This window comes from Eublepharis macularius, chromosome 12, assembly GCF_028583425.1.
Source record: "Eublepharis macularius isolate TG4126 chromosome 12, MPM_Emac_v1.0, whole genome shotgun sequence".
Classification (NCBI taxonomy): Eukaryota; Metazoa; Chordata; class Lepidosauria; order Squamata; family Eublepharidae; genus Eublepharis; species Eublepharis macularius.
Genome location: NC_072801.1, coordinates 77,794,419 through 77,814,871, shown reverse-complemented (window position 1 = coordinate 77,814,871; position 20,453 = coordinate 77,794,419). Strand labels below are relative to the sequence as shown.

Below are 20,453 nucleotides of genomic sequence, written 5' to 3'. Positions count from 1 at the left end.
GCTGATTGGTAGCCAAACCACTTAACTACTGTGCTATAAATCTGCAGCTGTATTTTTCCCAAGGCGAAAACTATCTAGTGTTAAGAACAAAGCAAATGTTTTGGAATTCTAAGCCGTTGGCTCCTGGGTGGATTTGTACAACTATTAAGTTTTTATTTTGTGGGTACCTTTCCTGTAACTACTTTAGAAGATGTCTAGAGCAAATAAGCAAATCCACGGTGGGGTTGGGTCTGATCACAGCTGACACGTGAGACGGCGAATGTGGAATTTTCTGCCACAAGATGGCCAATGGGGGGATTTAATGGGAGATTAGACAAAGGCATAGGGGATGGCTGTATCAAGGGATATTAGCCATTGCGTCAAATTAGAACCTCCATGTGCAGGGGAAGTAGACTGCCTTCAAGCCATGCTTGCAGATGTTCGACTGCAAAGACCCCTGGGGGGGCTCTGACAGCGGGCAACCTGGTTCCTCCTCTGGAGTGCTAACCGGTTCTCTCTGCTGGCCATCCCTGGCTTGTGTTAGATTCTCCCGTTCATTCCGAGGGGTTGGTAAATTCTAATCATAATCCTAACCACCCTAGATAACAAACAGCGAGCGACGTTTCCCAGGGCGAGCCTGCTGCTGCTGGCAGAACTTGGTTGTACCGCTGACGCCAGTAAATGCTGCCTGGCTCCTGTAAAGTCTCCGGCAGGGGTCCGGGGGGGGCACTATTGTGCACAAGATGAAGCTTTGGCGAACATAATTTGATTAAACATAATTTTAAAAATCAGGTGAATAAATAACCAGCCTCCAAAGTTTGGCTGCCCTAGTATCCCCCAACATCGTGGCCGTGCAAGCTCCCAGAGGGAGACAAAAGCACCCGCTTTGCCCCCCAAACGCAAAAAAATCAGTTTCATCCAGATGACATTTTCACTTATCAGACGAATCTGGACTACCCGAAAGAACTGCGGTTCGCTGGCATTGCGCGGTGGCTCAGATTCTGGGGGTAACAGAAACGCCAGCGGATGCCAACTTGGTCCCAAGCTCCTTGTCAGATGTGTTACTTGACTCGCTTCCAGAAGCGATTGCGGCGAAGGGACCGGCCGGAATCTCCCCCTCCCTCCATGGCCCGGCTGCAGACCCTCCAAGCTTTCGGAACCGGGGGTTGCCACAGCCCTTTAGCAAAAGGACCATTTGCTATTTTCAGCCAAAAGCCAAAGTTTGCACGTTTGAAGACGGCCAAAGCTGGCGGACTCCGAGTCCCGGCTTGGTTTCCCGGCCGACGTCGCTTCCCCTGCCCGTGTAAAGTTGGCCCCCGAAGGCGGACATTCTCCCCATGGATCTCCCCGGGAATGGGCGGAATCCGCGCACGGGCTTTTGATTAATGGGGTGTTTTGTGGCGCTCAAGAAACACAAAGTTGCACCGACCGAGGAGACATTTCTGGGACCAGAGCGAGGTGCCAGGAACGCACCAATCAGCGCGCAGCTCCTCCCCTATAAATACCAGGCGGCTCCCCGGCCGCTTTTATTCGCCTGTTCTGCTTTGCTGAGAGGGGAGCTGCTGGGATCACATTTGGGGCTCACGATGACCGAGGAAGTTCCGGCCGCGCCCGCAGCCGCGCTCCAGCCTGCCAAGGCGCCGGCTAAGAAGACCAAGAAGGCGGGGTCCGGGGCGGCCAAGGCGCGCAAGCCGGCGGGCCCCAGCGTGACGGAGCTGCTGACCCAGGCGGTGTCGGCCTCCAAGGAGCGCAGCGGCGTCTCGCTGGCCGCGCTCAAGAAGTCCCTGGCGGCCGCCGGCTACGACGTGGAGAAGAACAACAGCCGCATCAAGCTGGGCCTCAAGAGCCTGGTGACCAAGGGCACGCTGGTGCAGACCAAGGGCACGGGCGCCTCGGGCTCCTTCAAGCTCAACAAGAAGCAGGCCGAGGCCAAGGACAAGGCGGCCGCCAAGAAGAAGCCGGCCCCGGCGGCCGGCGCGGCCAAGAGCAAGAAGCCCGCCGCCAAGAAGCCGGCCAGCGCCGCCAAGAAGGTCAAGCGGGCGGTGGGCGCCGCGGGGGCCAAGAAGAGCGCCAAGAAAGTGGCCAAGAAGCCCGCGGCCGCAGGGGCGGCCAAGAAGGCGGCAGCCAAGAGCCCCAAGAAGGTGGCCAAGCCCAAGAAAACGGCCAAGAGCCCCGCCAAGGCCAGGACGGCCAAGCCCAAAGCCAAGCCCAAGACTCCCAAAGCGAAAGTCGCCAAGCCCAAGAAGGCGGCGCCGAAGAAGAAATAGGCTCTTCCGAGAGGAGCGCTCCAAACCCCAAAGGCTCTTTTAAGAGCCACCCACCTTTTCTTCAAAAGAGCTGAATTCCGAGTCTCAATATGACTTAAATGCGCCCGCTTAGGCGGACGTAGCTTAGAACCTTTTCTAAGATCGAAGTGGTATGTAAAATCAAAAAGAGTCCAGTAACACCTTTAAGACTAACCAATTTTATTGTAGCATAAGCTTTCAAGAATCACAGTTCTCTTCGTCAGATGCATAGTACAGTGGTATGTAATGCTCCCTTCCGATGCTACAGCGCTTCCCATGGGTAACTCCACCCTGAACACAGCAGTTCTGTGTAAGGTTTCGAGTTCACACTGGTAGTCTTGATAGAACTATAGTGGTAGCAAGTTAAGACTGGAAGACTCGGGGTCGAGTTTTCTCGAAATCTCACACCCTGGAAATGTCAAGATGCTATTGGGCCCTTACTCTATACAAGATGTCAATGGTAAAGGTTTAGAGGCAGAGCTCCCTTCAGTCTAGCTTCTCATTAGTTGTAAAAATAAGCCGCTTTGATCCTGCCCACTACCCGAAAGGCTGCTAAAAATTATCCTGGTAAGATTCACAATTAAAAAAAGTATTGGTTGAGGTGCGAAGTGAGGAAGAGCTCTTAGACCCCCTGTGCCGGCACCGAGTCATTACTGACCCATGGGGGGGGGGACGTCGCATCCCGACGTTTTCTTGGCATTTTTATCCCCAGGAATCTGGGTACTCGTTTTACCGACCTCGGAAGGATGGAAGGCTGTGTCAACCTTGAGCCGGCTACCTGAACCTGGATGCCGGCAGGATCGAACTCAGGTTGAGCTGCAGTACTGCCGCTTGCCACTCTGCGCCAGGGAGATTATATAATGAAACATGTAACATACGTATCTTTAAAGACCTATCATGTCTCAGCCACTTTACGAGTATGTGGTGGCTCTTAAAAGAGCCTTTGGGTTTCTAAACTTGCAAGGAGCCCCTTAGCAGTTTTTCGGGTAGTCGCTTAAGCCCTCTCCCCGCGGATGCGGCGGGCCAGCTGGATGTCCTTGGGCATGATGGTGACGCGCTTGGCGTGGATGGCGCACAGGTTGGTGTCCTCGAAGAGCCCCACCAGGTAGGCCTCGCTGGCCTCCTGCAGCGCCATCACGGCCGAGCTCTGGAAGCGCAGGTCGGTCTTGAAGTCCTGCGCGATCTCGCGCACCAGGCGCTGGAAGGGCAGCTTGCGGATCAGCAGCTCCGTCGACTTCTGGTAGCGGCGGATCTCCCGGAGGGCCACCGTCCCAGGGCGGTAGCGGTGGGGCTTCTTCACGCCCCCGGTGGCCGGCGCGCTCTTGCGAGCGGCTTTAGTAGCCAGCTGCTTGCGAGGCGCCTTCCCGCCGGTGGACTTGCGAGCGGTCTGCTTGGTACGGGCCATCTCCTCTCTGCAATAAGCACGAGCTGCAACTAAAAGACCCTAAGTGAAACCTGGTTATTTATAGACAACTCCTCCAGTTCTGATTGGCTGAAGGCTGCTCAGCGACCGTTGGCCCGTTTGAATTTCCCGCGCTGTGCAGCCATTGGCTGAGCCTACTACTTAGGTCGGGTTTCTTTTGAGACGACACTCATTGGGTAATTTTTCATGGGCGAAAAAATCAACGGAGATTGCGTCTTGTTTTCCTTCTGGTCGGATTCTACTCTATATAAGTGCAGGTTATTACAGAGCGACAGCGTATTTCGTTCGGTAGTAGAGTTTCTGTTTGCTGACAGCATGTCTGGCCGTGGCAAAGGCGGGAAGGGGCTCGGGAAAGGAGGCGCCAAGAGGCATCGTAAAGTGCTTCGTGACAACATCCAAGGCATCACCAAGCCCGCCATCCGCCGCCTGGCTCGCCGTGGGGGAGTCAAGCGCATCTCGGGGCTCATCTACGAGGAGACCCGCGGGGTGCTGAAGGTCTTTCTGGAGAACGTGATCCGCGACGCCGTGACCTACACCGAGCACGCCAAGAGGAAGACCGTCACCGCCATGGACGTGGTCTACGCCCTCAAGCGCCAGGGCCGCACGCTCTACGGCTTCGGCGGCTAGAAAGTCTCCCGTCGCAACACACCAAAGGCCCTTTTAAGGGCCACCCACGATTTCCGTGAAAGAGCTGATCCTTTATTTCAGAGAGGGTGGTTAATCACGGTGAAAGTAAGATAGAACTTAGCTTCGTATGGTTTACATAGCGAAACTGCAGGCTTTGTGAACAAACCCTTGTGGAATAGAAAGGAGTTTATTTAAGACATTTGGCCGCTAATGAAGAAAAAGAGCAAGAGTCCAGTGGCACCTATAAGAGTAGCAAAATTAGTGGTAGGGTATGAGCTTTCTGGAGCCATAGCTCACTTCTGATACAGGAGGTAATATCGGTAGTTCTTCAGAGAAATTACTGATCAACCCAACCCAAGCCTTTATTCCAAAAACGCACAAGTAATTGCCCAAATCCAACTTTTTCTCGACTGGACTTTATTTTGCTTCTACACTCCCGCGAAGACCGTCTCAAGAACAAAGGCACAGCAATTGCCATAAAGAACGCAGTCTGGGTTCATTCATTATCTAGTGCTGATTGGATGAGGAGAGACTGAGGCTTCTACCCAATGAAATCAATGAGTGTTCCTTTCAGCCAATGACGAAACAACTTTTTAGTAGATGTTTTCGTTGTCCAATAAAAATGCAATAATCTCCAACTTCCATGCCTTGCATCATGCTCTGTTAAAATAAAGAAAAAATAAATTGTCAGCCTGCTGGTCCAAAAGGAAAAAAAAAAGATCCAAACCCAGAACACAACCCACACAGTATTTTTCACTAGGATCCCACAATTGCATTCTTCTGAAAATACAAAGATGTTGTATTTGTACTATCTTTGGAATGTTTTATATTTTTATCTTCGGTGGAATGTTATCTTTTATGCTCTCCTGAATACCAGTATCATCTGTGGTCCTAGTATCTTTTTTTTTAAAAAAAGTTTTTTTTAAATGCTGGAGCACTCGAAAGCTTGCATACTATTTTGCGCCATTTGGTTCATCTAATCAAAGGTATTGGGTGGGCTGTGTTCTGCTTAAATCAAACAGGTTTGGGTAATGGATTTTGAGGTATCTCTTCGAGAATTTTATGCTCCTTTAAATGCTAACGAGATTTTACTCCAGCATAGTTTTTGTGGACTAGTACTCAAGTTTTCACTCATACTAGAATAAGAATATGTTAGTCTGTAAAATGCTGCAAGTCTTCTGTGTGTGCCTCTTTTAAATTATGCTGTTTATAGCCCACTTAATCAAAAAGAGTCCAGTAGCACCTTTAAGACTAACCAATTTTATTGTAGCATAAGCTTTCGAGAATCAAGTTCTCTTCGTCAGATGCCTGATACAGAAAGTGGTCAAATATAGAAGAGGAGGGGAGGAGAGAGAAGAGGCAATTAGGGCGTGAGAGGGAGGGTGCAACCAAAACATTCCTTTGCTAGTAAATGTAAACATCTCCTTTTGGTGTTGGGGTCAGTTGGAGTTTGCCCTGTTAGTTTGTAGCAGCAAAACCAATTCCAATGCAGTATAAGCCTTCGATAACCACAGCTCTCCCCGTCAGATGCATCTGACAAAGAGAACTGTGGTACCCGAAAGCCCACGCCAGGTGTCACTGGGCTCCCCCAGACCCCGCCTCTGTAATTACCTGTAATTATCTGTATTACCTGTGATAATGTGATAACCATTCATAGTCCCTATTCAGTCCCAGCTTGACAGAGTCAGATTTGCATATGAATTCCAGTTCAGCAGCCTCCCGTTGGATTTTGTTTTTGAAAGGTTTCTGTTGAACTACAGCGACCTTTAAGTCTTTGATGGAATGTCCTGGTAGATTGAAGTGTTCTCCCACTGGTTTCTGGACGTTTCCATTTCTAATGTCAGATTTGTGTCCATTTATTCTTTTGCGTAGAGGTTGGCTGGTTTGTCCAGTGTACAGAGCAGAAGGACATTGTTGACACATGAGGGCATGTATCAGATTGGAGGATGAGCAGCTGTAAGAGCCTGAGACAGTGTAGTTGATGCCTTTGGGTCCTGTAATTGTATTCCCTGGGTAGATATAAGGGCAGAGCTGGCATCTGGGTCTGTTGCGAGTGATTCACTCACAATCATGAATCGGCCAGCAGAGTCACCAGCACAGGTACCAGGCCCTGCAACAGACCTTCTGCTCTGGTTAGTCTTAAAGGTGCTACTGGACTCTTTTTGATTTTGCTACCACAGACTAACACGGCTAACTCCTCTGCATCTATAGCCCACTTAATGAGACTCAAGGCGAGTTACAGAATAAAAGCAATATATTTAAGGCACAATTTTGCCCATCCGGAGTGGAAAAGCGATTAGCATTTTCGCTTTGGCTGCTAGTAGGCACCGTGTGTGGTGGTGGTGGTAAGTACCAATGAAGTCGTAATATTAGAGTACGAAATGTATTTCTGAAACTACTGTGCTCAGAAGACCCCCCCCCCCCCGTTTGCTTAATGGACAAGCATTCTACGGTGGCGTCTTGTACTTTTCTAAAATCGTTCTGATTGGATAGTTTGAAAAACACCTGTAACTGATTGGTAGTCGACAAGAGCCTATGAAATTATAGTTTGGGGGAAGTGGGCGGTACTCTGTAAAGTTGTTTAGTTTTCCCTTTGGTCCGACATAACCATTTAAAAACGCTAAGCCTCGGGAGTCACATGTTTTAATTCCTTTTGTGGTTGTTAGTAGAAGAACGGAGAGATGTCTGGCCGTGGCAAAGGCGGGAAGGGGCTCGGGAAAGGAGGCGCCAAGAGGCACCGCAAGGTCCTCCGCGACAACATCCAGGGCATCACCAAGCCCGCCATCCGCCGCCTGGCTCGCCGTGGGGGAGTCAAGCGCATTTCGGGGCTCATCTACGAGGAGACCCGCGGGGTGCTGAAGGTCTTCCTGGAGAACGTGATCCGCGACGCCGTGACCTACACCGAGCACGCCAAGAGGAAGACCGTCACCGCCATGGACGTGGTCTACGCCCTCAAGCGCCAGGGCCGCACGCTCTACGGCTTCGGCGGCTAGAAAGTCTCCCGTCGCAACACACCAAAGGCCCTTTTAAGGGCCACCCACGATTTCCGAGAAAGAGCTGCTTTGCTTTTCTTTTTTGTGAGAAAAGCTTGTTTTATGTTAAAATTTAGACCTTTATATCTAATATTGATGTATGGCTGTCCAAGGGAATATTTGCTTAGTGTATCTGGGTGGTTGCTGGTTGTTTATTTTAGGGTTAGGGATAGGAGGAACGTTGAGGAAGTCTTTCTTAATAAGGTTATTAAAACATGAGTGGCTTTTTGGCAGTTGACTGAACTTGTGTTTCTGATACGGGTTTTTTTTTAAAGCTGGTGAGCTGGAGAGACTAAACAAGCTCAATATTGTGGGATCTTAGAAGCTAAGCAGGGTTGGCCTTGGTTGGAAATTGGGTGAGAGGTCTGTAATGGTTGCAGAGGCAGGCAATGGCACACGGCCTGTGAAAAACCGGTTGGGGTTGCCATAAATTAGTTAAGAAATGAAGGTGCTTGGTGCCACCACTTCTTAGCTTAGCCATAGAATTTTAACGTATCCTGATGTGTTAATGTTGGAGAAAGATGGGGTTAAAGTGGCTTAAGCGGTATTAAACTGTAGCTAGATAATAGGCATTGGAATGCAACTGGAATTAAAGTACTGAATTACTGTAAGGCCTTTAGGGAAATCATCTATAGCTTTGGAATTCACTGTCATCACCATGTTGGTGATAACCAGCTCTGTATCTCCTCTCCAAATCTCCTGAGGAGGATGCAGTAAAAGCCTTGGGCGGAGTACTTTGACGGCTGTGTTTAAGTAGCTGAAAATGGAACAAACTGAAGCTGAACCCAGATAAGATGGATGGGATGGGGAGTGGGATGGCAGAGATCTTGAAGGACATTGTGCTGGCACTTCCATAGGGCTCGGTTGATCCTGCCTGGCTCAGTTATACAAGAGGATATACTGGCTTCAATATTGTTGATAGGAAAGAAAGTTAAGGCAATTGCAAAAAAACCACTTCCTTAGTCTAGCCTGGAAGATGGCTCCCTTCCTTGACAGGGCAGGTTTGGACACCTGGATCCATGACTCGGTGATTACTGCAATGCTCTCATACTGGTCTCTCCTCAAACTATGAATTAAAGCTCTTTATTAGTGGATCACAAGTTCATGACTCCAACAGGGCATCGACAGGAATACAGGTACAAAGTGAAGCATCAACAGTTATACTCCCTCCCCTTCCCCCAGCTGGGGCCCTTAGTTTTGATGCAAAGCTTCTAGGCAGGGAATTGTTAGCCCGTCCTGTGAGAAGAGTTCCTCAAGGCCGTCCCTTCTCAGACAGAGCAGGAAGGCATGTGTAAACAAAACAGCAGGAGACAGATAAGGCAGTAGGAACTAGGCGGAGGTTCACATGGTCTCTCCCTTCCCAGCAATCTAGCATACAAGGACCTAGCAAATAGCTAAGGCAACGCAGACATCTATGTAGTATGTCTGACATGGAGCGTGCATAATATTTCCATTCTGCTGCCCATCAGTTGTCAGGCTGAATTCAAGGTTTTGGCTGTCACATAAAAAGGCCTTCATGGCCGTGGCCCCTTACATCTGCAGGACTTCCTCCCTGCCCCACAGCTTCACTCATCTGAACAGGGCCTTATGTAGGGGTCACCATATTAAATGGGCAAGATCAACACTAATTAGCTTAAGATGGGTTAATCATCTGTAGCAGTAGAAAAGAACAAGAGTCAAGTAGCACCTATAGACTGACAAATTTATGATAGGGTATGACCTTTCATGAGTCACAGCTCGCTTTTTCCGATACAGCCAGAAAGTGAGTCTCTCCGTCCTTATATTTAAGAGAGTGAAGTGATTACTGTTAAGGGATTTCTTAAAAGGACCTCTCACCTAATGACCTATGTGTGAGCACAATTGAAGCTGAACACACATACATTACAGATGTCGATTGGATTAGGTAGGATATGCAGAGAGGTAGTGGGTGTGGAGAAATCAGCATTGGTAATGAGACAGGAAGCCTAGGTCTCGATTCAGTCCAGGTGCACGCATTGTCTTGAGCTTGGTTATTAGTTGCAATTCAGCAATCTGACCTTCTAATCTCCCCTTGAAATTCCTTTGCAGGAGAACTGCCACTCTTAGGTCAGCAACGGAATGTCCTGGGAGGTTAAAAAGTCCCCCCCACTGTTTTTTGAATGTTGAGGTTTCTGATGTCAAACTTATGGCCATTCATTCTTTGATGAAGGGACTGGCCAGTCTGTCCAATGTAGAGGGAGGAAGAGCATTGGAGTAGGAACCTGTTGCTAGGATCTATATGAGAGCAAAGTTGGCATCTTAGCTTGTTGCAGGCCTTGGCACTGTAGCAGGGTATCGTGTTCCCAAGAATTGAGACCAGACAGAATCTTCAGGAAGGAATGATGTTTATTGCCGGCAGAGCTCAGCGTGACTAGTGCCACAAAGAACTGAGCTCTAGTATAAGGAAGCAACCTCTCTGATATAGCACAGCTTACAGTTACGTCACAGAAGGTGGTTACTCACTAGCTAACGGTTACAATTTGCTGTGGCTGCAATCTTACAACATACAGTTACAGTGTACCATTATTTAGCTTTATCATCAAGATCATTGCCCCAGACATGACCTTTTCTTAGTGCGGCATAAATTCAGACAAATTCTCTTAAATCATCAGTCTTATCTTTTAAGCAGTCTATTCTAAGATACACAATGCTGTAACTTCCTCTTTTCCCAAGCTACAGGCTTCCTGTTTCAACAGTATCTAGCTGACTTCAGCTTGACAGCTATATTTTACTCTGAAGAAGGATTTTATTTAATCTTTCTAAATGTTAGTTTACTAGAACAATATTATAACACTTATTAGTTAATAAAACATTAGCTAAGAATAACAGACAATGTCCGGCACATTTCTTCAGTCTTGGCCATTGCCCAACTCCATTTGGACAGTGTTAAATTTAAGCAAGGGACAGGTTGTTTGAAACAAGCTGAAAATGATTAGATATTGACCATTGATCATAACTATTGGCTATACTAGCTGCGTGTAGCAATTTACCAATTTCCTCGGCTACAGCACCAGAATCCATGTTACTGTTAACTAGTTTATCGTTGCAGGCGAGTAGTTGTTTTAGGTTAGCAATTAGCTTGCTAGAGTGCTGTTTTTCACACCTCAACTCTTACCAAACCAATTATAGAAAAGAGCAAGAGTCCAGTAGCACCTCTAAGACTAGCAACATTTATGGTAGGGCATGAGCTTTCCTGAGTCACTCCAGAAGAAGTGAGCTGTGACTCAAAGCTCATACCCTACCACAAATTTTGTTGGTCTTATGGGAGTCCAATTATGTGGGACTCTTGCTCTTTTCTACTCCACGGAAGCCAATTATATTATTATTACACCTTACACCCTTCCTTTAAAGACCACTCCCATCTTCTCAAAACCCGACTTCCACTTCTGAAATCAAGAGGAGTTAGCCGCATTAGTCTGTAGTAGCAAAATAGTAAAGAGTCCAGGAGCACCTTTAAGACTAACCCACTTTACTGTAGCACAAGCTTTCGAGAATCACAGTTCTCTTCATCGGATGCATCTGACGAAGAGAACTGTGATTCTCGAAAGCTTATACTACAGTAAAGTGGGTTAAAGGTGCTCCTGGACTCTTTTCTATTTTGCCGCTTCTGAAAGTATCTGAAAAAGGGAGCCTTGACTCTGGAAAGCTCATCTCCTGGGACTCTCGGTGTCCTTGAAGGCGCTGCTGGACCCCAACCGCGCTCTGCCGCCGCAGGCCCGCCCGGCTCCCCACCCGATGCTCTCAGGAAGGAAACTTTTCGGAAAGAGCCGCCGCCGCCCCCTCGAGTTTCAGGGCCCCTCCGCGTGCAGAGCGCTGATTGGGCGGGAGCGAAACGAGTCCTCCAATGACGGCGCTCTTCCCGTCGGCGCCCCATTGAGAAAACGCGCCGAGCGAGGGAGCGGCGCCTGGATCGGGGCCGCTGCCCGGGGACTTTCCCGGCTCGCCCGCGGGCCAATCTCGGCCGAGGAGCGCACCCCAGAAGGGGCGCGGCCGGCCGGGGCTTTCCGCAGAGCCTTCCTGCCACGCCGGAGGCTTGGCTCTGCCGCGGCTCCTCCAGCGAGAGGCGATCGGGCTCCAGGGAAGCGCAGCCGAGCCGCGCAGCGGGACGGAAGCCGCCAAGCCATGCCCCGAGCGGCCGCGCGCCAGTTCCCCGGCCCCGCCGCGCCTGCCCCGGCCAGGCAGCTGGAGGAGCGGATCCGCGCCGCCGCCACCGCCCGGGACTTCGAGCAGCTTGTCCGGGAGTTCACGAAGACGCTGACGGCGGAAGCGAAGCGGGGCGGCAAGCCCGCCCGCGCTCCCCCCAAGCCCGGGAGAGCTTCGCGCATCTCCAGGCTCTACCGGGCCAACAGAGCCAAAGCGGTCCGGGAGATCCTGGAGGGGCCTTCCAGAGCCTGCCCGATCCCTCTGCGAGAGCTGCAGGAGTACTTCACCCGAGAACAGCCCGCGGGCACCTCCCCGCCGGCCGGCCTGCCTCGGCTTCCGCCCGTGGGTTGCCACAAGATCCTGGAGAAGCCGTTCACCCGGGGAGAGGTCTCCGCCCAGCTCAAAGGTGCCCGGAACACGGCCCCCGGGCCGGATGGGATCCCCTATGGCCTGCTGAAGAAGCGTGACCCCGGCTGCCCGGAGCTGGCTGCCATCTTCAACGGGTGCAAGAGGTTCGGGCGCACGCCCTCCGCCTGGAAGAAAGCCATCACCATCTTCGTCTACAAGAGCGGGGACGAAATGGACCCGAGCAGCTGGCGGCCCATCACCCTGGGCAACACCATGCCCAAGCTGTACGCCAAGTGCCTGGCCGCTCGCATCGCCCGGTGGGCCGAATCGGGACAAGCCCGCAGCCCTCAGCAGGGCCTCGAGGCCTCCGAGCTCCGTTTCCTCCTCCGGTCGGCGTGGCTCTTCGCCAGGAGCCAAGGCAGGGAGTGCGCTGTGGCCTGGCTCGATTTTGCCAATGCTTTCGGCTCAGTCTCTCACCGCCACGTCTTTGAGACGCTGGAGGAGTTCGGCATGCCCCCAGGCTTCCTCGGCCTGCTCCGGGAGTTCTACCGTGGCTGCACCACGACTGTGAAGACCAAGGCGGGGAAGACTGCAGAGATCCCCCTCCGGAGAGGGCTGAGTCAAGGCTGCCCCCTGAGCTCCATCCTGTTCGCCCTGGCCATGGAACCGCTCCTCCGATTCATCCACAGCCGCTCCCCTGGCTTCCGCCTGCATGGCACAAAAGTAAGCATCTTGGCCTACGTTGACGACCTGGTGCTGGTGGCTGAGAATGCCCCAGCGCTTCAGAACATGCTGGACGATGCCGCCGCTGCGGCTGCCTGGATGGGTCTGAGCTTCAACGCGAAGAAGTGCAAGTCGTTCCATTTCAAGGGTGAGGAGGTTTATGCAACAAAGTTCACCATCCGGGCGGAGGACCTGGCCTCCCTTGAGTCACTGGAAAATGTCCAGTACCTGGGAATGCCCGTTGGCTTCCAAGGCCAAGCGAAGAGCACCATCCGTGACTTTGAGCGCAATGTTAACAAGATCGCGCGATCTCAGCTCGGTCCCTGGCAGAAGGCGGACATGCTGAAGAAGAGCCTGCTGCCCAGTATTGCATCTGTGCTGAGAGAACAGGCTGTAGCCAAGGAAGATCTCCGCAGGGTTGACATTATAATTGCAAACGCCCTGTCCATGTGGACCCCCTATGATCAGAGAGGCACCGCAGTACAGAAGATGGACGAGCGGGCGGCCATCGAAGTGGTCACCCACGCGTTCCTTATGCTCACCAGCCCGGATGAGGTTGTGCAAGCTGTAGCTCATGGTGCTCTTCGTGATACAGTTAAGAGCTTCATCGAGGAGCCTTCTGAGGAAGACCTGGCCTTGTTCCTGAGCGGGTCCCAGGAAAATGAGTTTCATTGCACCAGTGGAGGTAGTACCTCCCTGTGGATCCGTGCTAGAGATGCCAGTCGGCAACTCAATGAACTCATTGGCTGTCAATGGACCTACTACAATGGTGAGCTGTGTGTGGAAGTGTCCCAACGTCTGATATCGCCGAAGGAAAGGAAGACTTTGGTACGTACTCTCAAGGATGCCGTGAACCAGAAGAAACACCCACGGGGCACGGGGAACCATTGAAGGGAGTTCCATGTGCTGGACTGCCCAGCGACGCCTGTGCCATGCTCCCCGAAGGTAGTGGTGGCAATTATGACAATCCCGTCTCAGACTCTCACGCACACTTTGCAGCTGCAAGCTGCTCTCGATGCCCGAAACACCCAGCCCAGTGCAGTGATGTGCGTCGCAAATGAAACCCCAGCCTTGACGGGCAACCTTGCCTTAAGCCCCACTCGCAACTGCTTTGGGAAGCCCACTCCAATGAGACGTTTTGTAAATCAAGTAAAGCAATCGCCATGAGCAATAATGCACCTTTGTTTAATACATGCTCTTTTTAAAAGATTATTTTTTTAAAAAAATAGAAGTATTTTTGAAGGAATATGACCAGTTCATTGCACACTGGATGTAAGCTCCCTCTGCTTTTATAATGTGAATGATACAGTTTCAGGATTTAAAGGGCTTTCGTATTCCATAATATGCTTCTGCTATCTAACTACATCAATCCAACATTTCTTGTAAAAATAACGTCACCTTTAGTGATTCCAAGCCTGCTCTTTCCATTCTGCATCTTCACCATTGTGAATACATAAATATCTCCTGTGCCATCTTGTTTGGAATCGTACCACTGGTATGTAAACTTTCCAATATTTATACACAGTAAAAACAATGAGAAATGATCTCAGGTATTTGCTTCCCTAAGATAAAGAGTTTGTTTGGAAGCCTTTCCTCTAAAAGCTTTGCGTTATTGCATTGTAACATGAAACGTTCTCTGAATTAAACGTTGGTGAGCGATAAGGAATTTTTTATGACCCCCTAGTTTTAAGACCGATGTATGAGCGTTTATTGGAACTGCCCTCTAACACAGAAGGCAAAAGTTTTTTTTTGTAAGCAGATTACTTCTGACACAGTTTAAAACACTGAATACTGCAGGAGACATTTATCTCTTTTGCTTTGACTTTGTACTCAAGAATTTACCTTGGATGAGGAGTCACTCAGGAATTTACCCCAAATCCCTGTGTGGCACCAGACATGTAGCATGTTTATATTACAGAGACAGTTTACTGTCTTGTCAATCTGGTCTGATTTGGTGCCATGTCTCCTGAAGAATTGTTTGTATCTTTTTGGGTAACAATTCTACCTTTTTCTGTAAACAATTAGCTTGATCAGTATATAAGATTCTCTGCTATGGCTGATCTTTATGCATATGTCCTAACGAGGGCATCTGCGCCTGAGCTTTTATTAAGTAAATGAAATAAAACTCATATTTCTTCCTTGACCGTGGTTTGGGGTCCTGATTAATGGAGGGTAATGGCTGTTATGGAAAATGAAATTAAAACAGAGTGCTTTTTGAATGTTGAGGTTTCTGATGTCAAACTGATGGCCATTCATTCTTTGTTGATGGGAAATGAAATTAAAGCAGAGTGAGTGCTTTTTTAACAAAAAAAAAATCCTTAACAGCAAAACGAGCAGTCCAGAGCTGCTTCCGTCAAAGGAGAGGGGCTGAAGAAGAGAGCAGTGTAGCTCCATCTGTGCTTGCACACAGTCTGTGGAATCTCTTTCAGGGCCAGTAAGTCTGAGCACATCACTGCCCAGGCTTCCCACCAGTCCTTTGCACACTGCTAGGCTTTCCCATCGCAGAAAATCCAGTCTGCTGTGTGCTCGCCATCTTTGAGGGTGCCAGAGCTGGCACCAAGAACGTTATTTCTAAGTAGCAGGGGAAGGGGCTCTTTTTAAGCCTGTTTGCTTAATCAATAAAAAACAAAGATTACTACTGTTGCTGTTTTAAGTTAGGTGGTTACCGAGACTCATCCCAGGTGTGAGTTAGTAATCATGGGCTGGGATCCAGCCAGCTTTTCAACTGATGCAAAAGGGGAGGGGGGGGTTCCTTGTTGTCCCTCCAAAAGGACTCTGCTGTGGGATCCAAGGACCTGCACAGACAAAAACCATGTGGGGGGTGTAATAAAGAGGAAAATTGAGCAAGATTTGGTGAAAATGCAGGCTAGATTCTTCCCAGGGTGATTCTGGAAGGCAGGTGATGGGACTGTTAATGTCAAGGGGTTAACAGGGGCTGCAGAGACACCGGTTGAGGGGGGAAAGGGGAAAACAGGGCTGGGGGTTGGTTGGGGGGAGAAGCAGGATAACGGGGTGATGCAGAGAGGTGCAAGAAGCAAGTGGTAGCTGCGAAAGGAGACAGCTGGGGGTCCTGGGTGGAACTGTCACTGCTCCAAGCGCACACATCATTTCAGTTGCAAGGCTGCGATTTCATTGATCCCCTTCCGAGAGGGGCAGGCAGTCGCCCGGGCCCCACACTCGCTGGCCCCATCCAAAGCATGGTCCAAAGTTGGAGACAATCCAATTGATCCTTTTCCTTCAAGGCAGTAGAACTGATTGATTAAAAGATGACACACACACACACACACCCAGACCAAGAGTTATTTCAGTGTTTTGCATTTCTCTGCATACTTCAAGTGGACTGCTGGCTACAAATGGACCAAGGACCTGGTGTGTGAGCTGCATGTTTAATCAGCCCAAGGCCCGTGAGTCATTGTCTTTTCTAACTTGGTGGCTAGTTTGGCTGGGGGTGGGGAGCCAAAGGAATAATTCCTCGCAGCCTCTCTCAGCAAGTTCTCTTCACGCTACAATAAAATTGGTTAGTCTTAAAGGTGCTACTGGACTCTTTTTGATTTTGCTACTACAGACTAACACGGCTAACTCCTCTGGATCTCTCAGCAAGGACAACTTGGCTCAGCTCAAGGTCTTAACAGACGATCCTGCCATCTCTCCTTCCTTTCCAAATCTCATAGCCTTGCTGTTCAAGAACTATTGAACAATGGGGGAACCACCAACCCCTCCCCACTCTGGAGGAGTAATGCCATTAGTGCAATGAATTAACTAATTTAAACACAAATTGGGGGTGGAGCAGGACTACTTAAAGTTCACGTTGGGAAGACGTATTAGCTATTTTAACAATGTATTGACAAAAATAACAGACCTTTAAGCATCCCCGCCCCCCCCCACACACACACTTTGCCTGTATAATGTAAACAAGAGTGTCTTGGGGTATTGTAATTGTGCCATCATTTCTGACTCCAGTGACTTCTGACAGATTCCATTCCTAATGAAGTAAAAAGTCCAGTAGCACCTTTAAGACTAACCAACTTGATTGAGGTGTAAGCTTTTGAGAACCACAGCTCTCTTCGTCAGATACACGATGCATCTGACGAAGAGAGCTGTGGTTCTTGAAAGCTTACGCCTCAATAAAGTTGGTTAGTCTTAAAGCAACTACAGTCTAACATGGCTAACTCCTCTGGATACATTCATCATCATCATCATCATTATTAGATTTATAAACCACCCATCCTAAGGGGCTCTGGGTGGTGATGAACAACAGTTAAAATCAATAAAACAAGAAAACAGTTATTTTAAAATCTACATACAATAAACAATAAAATAAATCAACCAGATACATTAAGGTGCAAAGGTGGGGAGAAACACCCCCCCCCAAAGGTGGGAGGCTGACATGGCACTGCCCCCTTCAACCACCGAACGCCTGGCAGAACAGCTCTGTCTTTTACAGGCCCGGTGGGCTGTGATTCATGAAACTCGAAGATCCTGGTTGGCATCCGCTTGACCAACGGTTTCATTTTAAAACATGCATCATAAAGAATCCGCCCCCCACACACATTCGCATTTGAACCATCAAACCACTGCATTTCGAGATGAGCTTTAAAGAGAAATGGAGCCCACTAACTGAGCAACTCCATCCATATTTACTCAGAAGTAAATCCCACTGTTTAATGAGCTTACTCATTTGAGTGCCCCTTGCAAAATGTGCTTGAAAACCTGCTGAATTTAGTCGTTAGCATTGCAATCTGCATATACCAGAAGAGCTGAGGGCAAGCCATTGCAGAAATTGCACGTTCCTTGATCTGGTGCGGTCTGTCCAATAACTACACCAGTCTGGAGAACATAAGAGAAGAAAGATTTATTCCAGGAATAAACGGGTACAGAGTGTCCTACCATAAACATAGCTCCGTTCTTGCCTGAGTTAGGTGAGGAAGACCTTTTTATCTCCTTGCCTTGGTGGGTGTTTTTACCCTTGTTTGCTTTTCAACCTTACGTAGAATTTTCCTACTTCTTTATTTGCTTCGTTCTGAGTCTGGTTTGTACTTCCCCCGCTGTTTTGCTGATTCAGCTATTTTCTGCCCATGCAAGCATTGCTTTGAAGGTTAAGCAAGCTCCGCTGTTCCTTACATGGGTGTGTTCATGTGGCAGAGCTCTTGCTCATAATTTTGCTCTCAAAACCATGGAGGCCTACACCTCTATATGGGTCAGGGACACAGGGAAGGGCCAGTTAAGGCCTGACAAGGAGCAGATTTAGTTATTTCTGCCTGAGGTGGTCTGCTTTGCAGAACTGACCTTTCTACATATTGGTGGGCTGCATACAGTGTCTCAAGTGGTACGGGAGAACAGGCCAGCATCACGCAGGCCTCTCCAGGAGTCCCTTTTCCATATACTGCTCCAACACTGGAAGGAAGACGGCTGCTGCAGCCGGTTCAGTTGGAATCTCAGCAGATTTTTACGCTTTAAGATAAATTTTAGTCTTCTGTCTGTCTTTCCTGGCAGCGGCTGTGTTTGTTATTAGAGATGTTCTGTTTTTAGAGCTTTGTGGAATGCGTTTTCAGCTGGGAAACTCTCCAAGTAGAAAGATAACAGCCTATCTGCTTTATTTATTGCTCGGCATCTGAAGGGGTTAAAGGCTGCCTTGGAAACTGGCGAACTCTTGGGTCTAGTAGGAGACCTTTTTGGCTGTCTTGCGGGGTGAAGCAGAAAATAACTTTACAACTGCTAAGGATTTGTTTGGGTGGCTTGTGAACTTTAAAACTTACATCTAAACTAAAACTTGGACTTTCCAAACCATCCCACAGTTACTTAAAGCCACAGGGCCCGAGCTCATAAATACCTATATATGGGGCAAAAAAGAGCATGCCTATTTGAGGGGGAGAATGCACTACCTTTAAGCAAACAATCAAAGCTGGAGGACTTTTATGCTCCAATTAAACTCCAGAACAGATATGAGCGCTTGAAGTACAACACCGAGAAACTGGAGTATTTGCCTAATCAGAGCCAGGATATATCAGTGGGAACTTCTCCTCCATGACCCCTCTCCCCATGGGCCTTGCAACTGTTCAGGTGCAGTGAAGAGCTAGATCTAGGGTTGCCAGCATCCAGGTGGTGGCTGGAGATCTCCTGGAATTACAACTCATCTCCAGGCCACAGAGATCAGTTCCCCTGGAGAAAATGGCTGCTTTGGAGGGTAGGCTTTAGGCTGATCCTGCACTGGGCAGGGGGTTGGACTAGATGGTCTGTATGGCCCCTTCCAACTCTATGATTCTATGACTCTATGGAATAACCCATTGAGGCCCCTCCCCTCCCCAAACTCCACTCTTTCCAGGCTCCACCTCCAAAATCTCAAGGAATTTCCCAACCTGGACCTGGCAACCTCAGCAAGCTTTTTGCTCATCAATCATCTTTGGTGGCAGACACCCTCCAGAGACTAATTCACCAGCAGGCAGAAATTTTATCTCTGCTTTGGGAGAGAGAGAGTCGCCCTGTATCAAACAATATCCTACCCCCAGCTGGGCAAACTGATGCAAAATCAGCAGCTTTACTAAATAAGCAGAAGCTTATGAAGGCGAGGCACCTCCTAGCCACCATTCCTCAAACAAGATGAAGTAACCTAAATAAAGCGAATATGGGACCTACTTAAAACACACAAAACTCCCCGAGACTCAAGGCAGATTACACAGTGTCAGTTAATAAATCAGCAGCTGGGATATTGAATAAGTAATTCCGTAGGGTATGCAAATACAAAGTTTACAGAAATTTGAAAACAAGTAGAAATCCCATGCAGAGCAGAAAACAATGCTAACACAAAATGTAAGCAATTAAATATGATATACTAAACAGTGCCCAAACTACCCAATAAGAACATACTTACTTACATACATACATACAGTAACTGATAGTACGCAGTAGTATAGTCTACAACCCCTATCACTTTACCAAAGCGCCTCTTTGAACCATTTTCTCACAGTATAGGTCTCCTACCTGTGTAAAAAAGCTCTCCTGATTAATGCATAATACACAGGCTTTCAAGTTCTACAGAAAGATCTACAGGCGGCACATTAAAAAGAGGCAGGGGAGCGGGGAGACGATGACAGCATTTAGGCTTGATGTAAGAGAACCTCTGCCCGCAACTGGCATGATGTCATTGTGTGTAAATGGTATTTATATTAGTTTATGAAAAATGAAGCTTGAAAAAGAAGATCCCTTTGCAGCAGACTCCTAAATCAAGAGTTTATCTTTCTCTTTCAGTTTTAAAATAAGATAGGAGTCCAACAACGTTTATTGCAGCAGAAGCGTTTGAGAGCCAGAGCTCACTTCATCAGATAGGTCCATTAGGCTGGGGCAGTTATATTAAAGGCTGCAAACAACAGAGATGTGGGTCAGGGGGAGATGTCTTGCAGAGCAAGGAAGAGTTGGGGTGGGGGCAAGGAGTAGGAATAGTTTCCAAATTGGGGGGAGGGGTGGTTGCTGGCTAATAAAGCCCCCCCTGGCTTGTGCTCTCCTGTTCTTAAGTCGAAGCCCAATCGCAGTTTCTGGAGGAAGGGACGCTAAGTCCGATCCAGAAGATATGTATGCAAATATTTACAGAGGGTCTGCAGTCGTGGTTCCAGGTCGCTTACAAAGTTCAAAACATGCAGCCATAAGAGTTATTTTCGGCATATTGTAATTAATAATAGACAAAATTAGCCCACAGACAGCTCAAAAGTATGTAAAAGAAATCCTGAAGGCCTTTTTTTTATGTGGTGCATTGGTGGTTCAGTGGTAGAATTCTCGCCTGCCACGCGGGAGGCCCGGGTTCGATTCCCGGCCAATGCAACGACAACATTTTTTTTTTTTTTTTTTGCAAATTTCCTGTCCAGGCCCCTTTTGATCTTGCTT

General features: G+C 48.7%; 4 protein-coding genes and 1 non-coding gene across 5 annotated transcripts in view; 4 read left to right on the top strand and 1 right to left on the bottom strand.

Annotated features, from left to right (window-relative positions):
- Window positions 1-1,547: 1,547 nt before the first annotated feature.
- LOC129340449 (histone H1-like) lies at window positions 1,548-2,317 on the top strand. The gene has a single exon (XM_054995263.1). It carries the CDS (start codon window positions 1,566-1,568, stop codon window positions 2,244-2,246), a length of 681 nt encoding a protein of 226 aa, XP_054851238.1. The 5' UTR covers window positions 1,548-1,565; the 3' UTR covers window positions 2,247-2,317.
- Window positions 2,318-2,546: 229 nt separating this feature from the next.
- On the bottom strand, window positions 2,547-3,683 carry LOC129340453 (histone H3). The gene has a single exon (XM_054995267.1). It carries the CDS (start codon window positions 3,667-3,669, stop codon window positions 3,259-3,261), a length of 411 nt encoding a protein of 136 aa, XP_054851242.1. The 5' UTR covers window positions 3,670-3,683; the 3' UTR covers window positions 2,547-3,258.
- A 190-nt stretch (window positions 3,684-3,873) lies between these two features.
- Window positions 3,874-5,197, top strand: LOC129340451 (histone H4-like). The gene has a single exon (XM_054995265.1). It carries the CDS (start codon window positions 3,874-3,876, stop codon window positions 4,312-4,314), a length of 441 nt encoding a protein of 146 aa, XP_054851240.1. The 3' UTR covers window positions 4,315-5,197.
- A 1,521-nt stretch (window positions 5,198-6,718) lies between these two features.
- LOC129340448 (histone H3-like) overlaps window positions 6,719-20,453 on the top strand; it is a 75,394-nt gene continuing 61,659 nt past the window's right edge. The window contains exons 1-2 of the mRNA XM_054995261.1: window positions 6,719-7,281; window positions 12,981-12,995. Coding sequence (XP_054851236.1) covers window positions 6,996-7,281; window positions 12,981-12,995 — 301 coding nt within the window. The 5' untranslated portion in view covers window positions 6,719-6,995. The remainder of the gene's footprint in view (window positions 7,282-12,980; window positions 12,996-20,453) is intronic.
- On the top strand, window positions 20,320-20,390 carry TRNAG-GCC (transfer RNA glycine (anticodon GCC)). Its single transcript has one exon. It is a non-coding gene; the product is annotated as a tRNA-Gly (tRNA).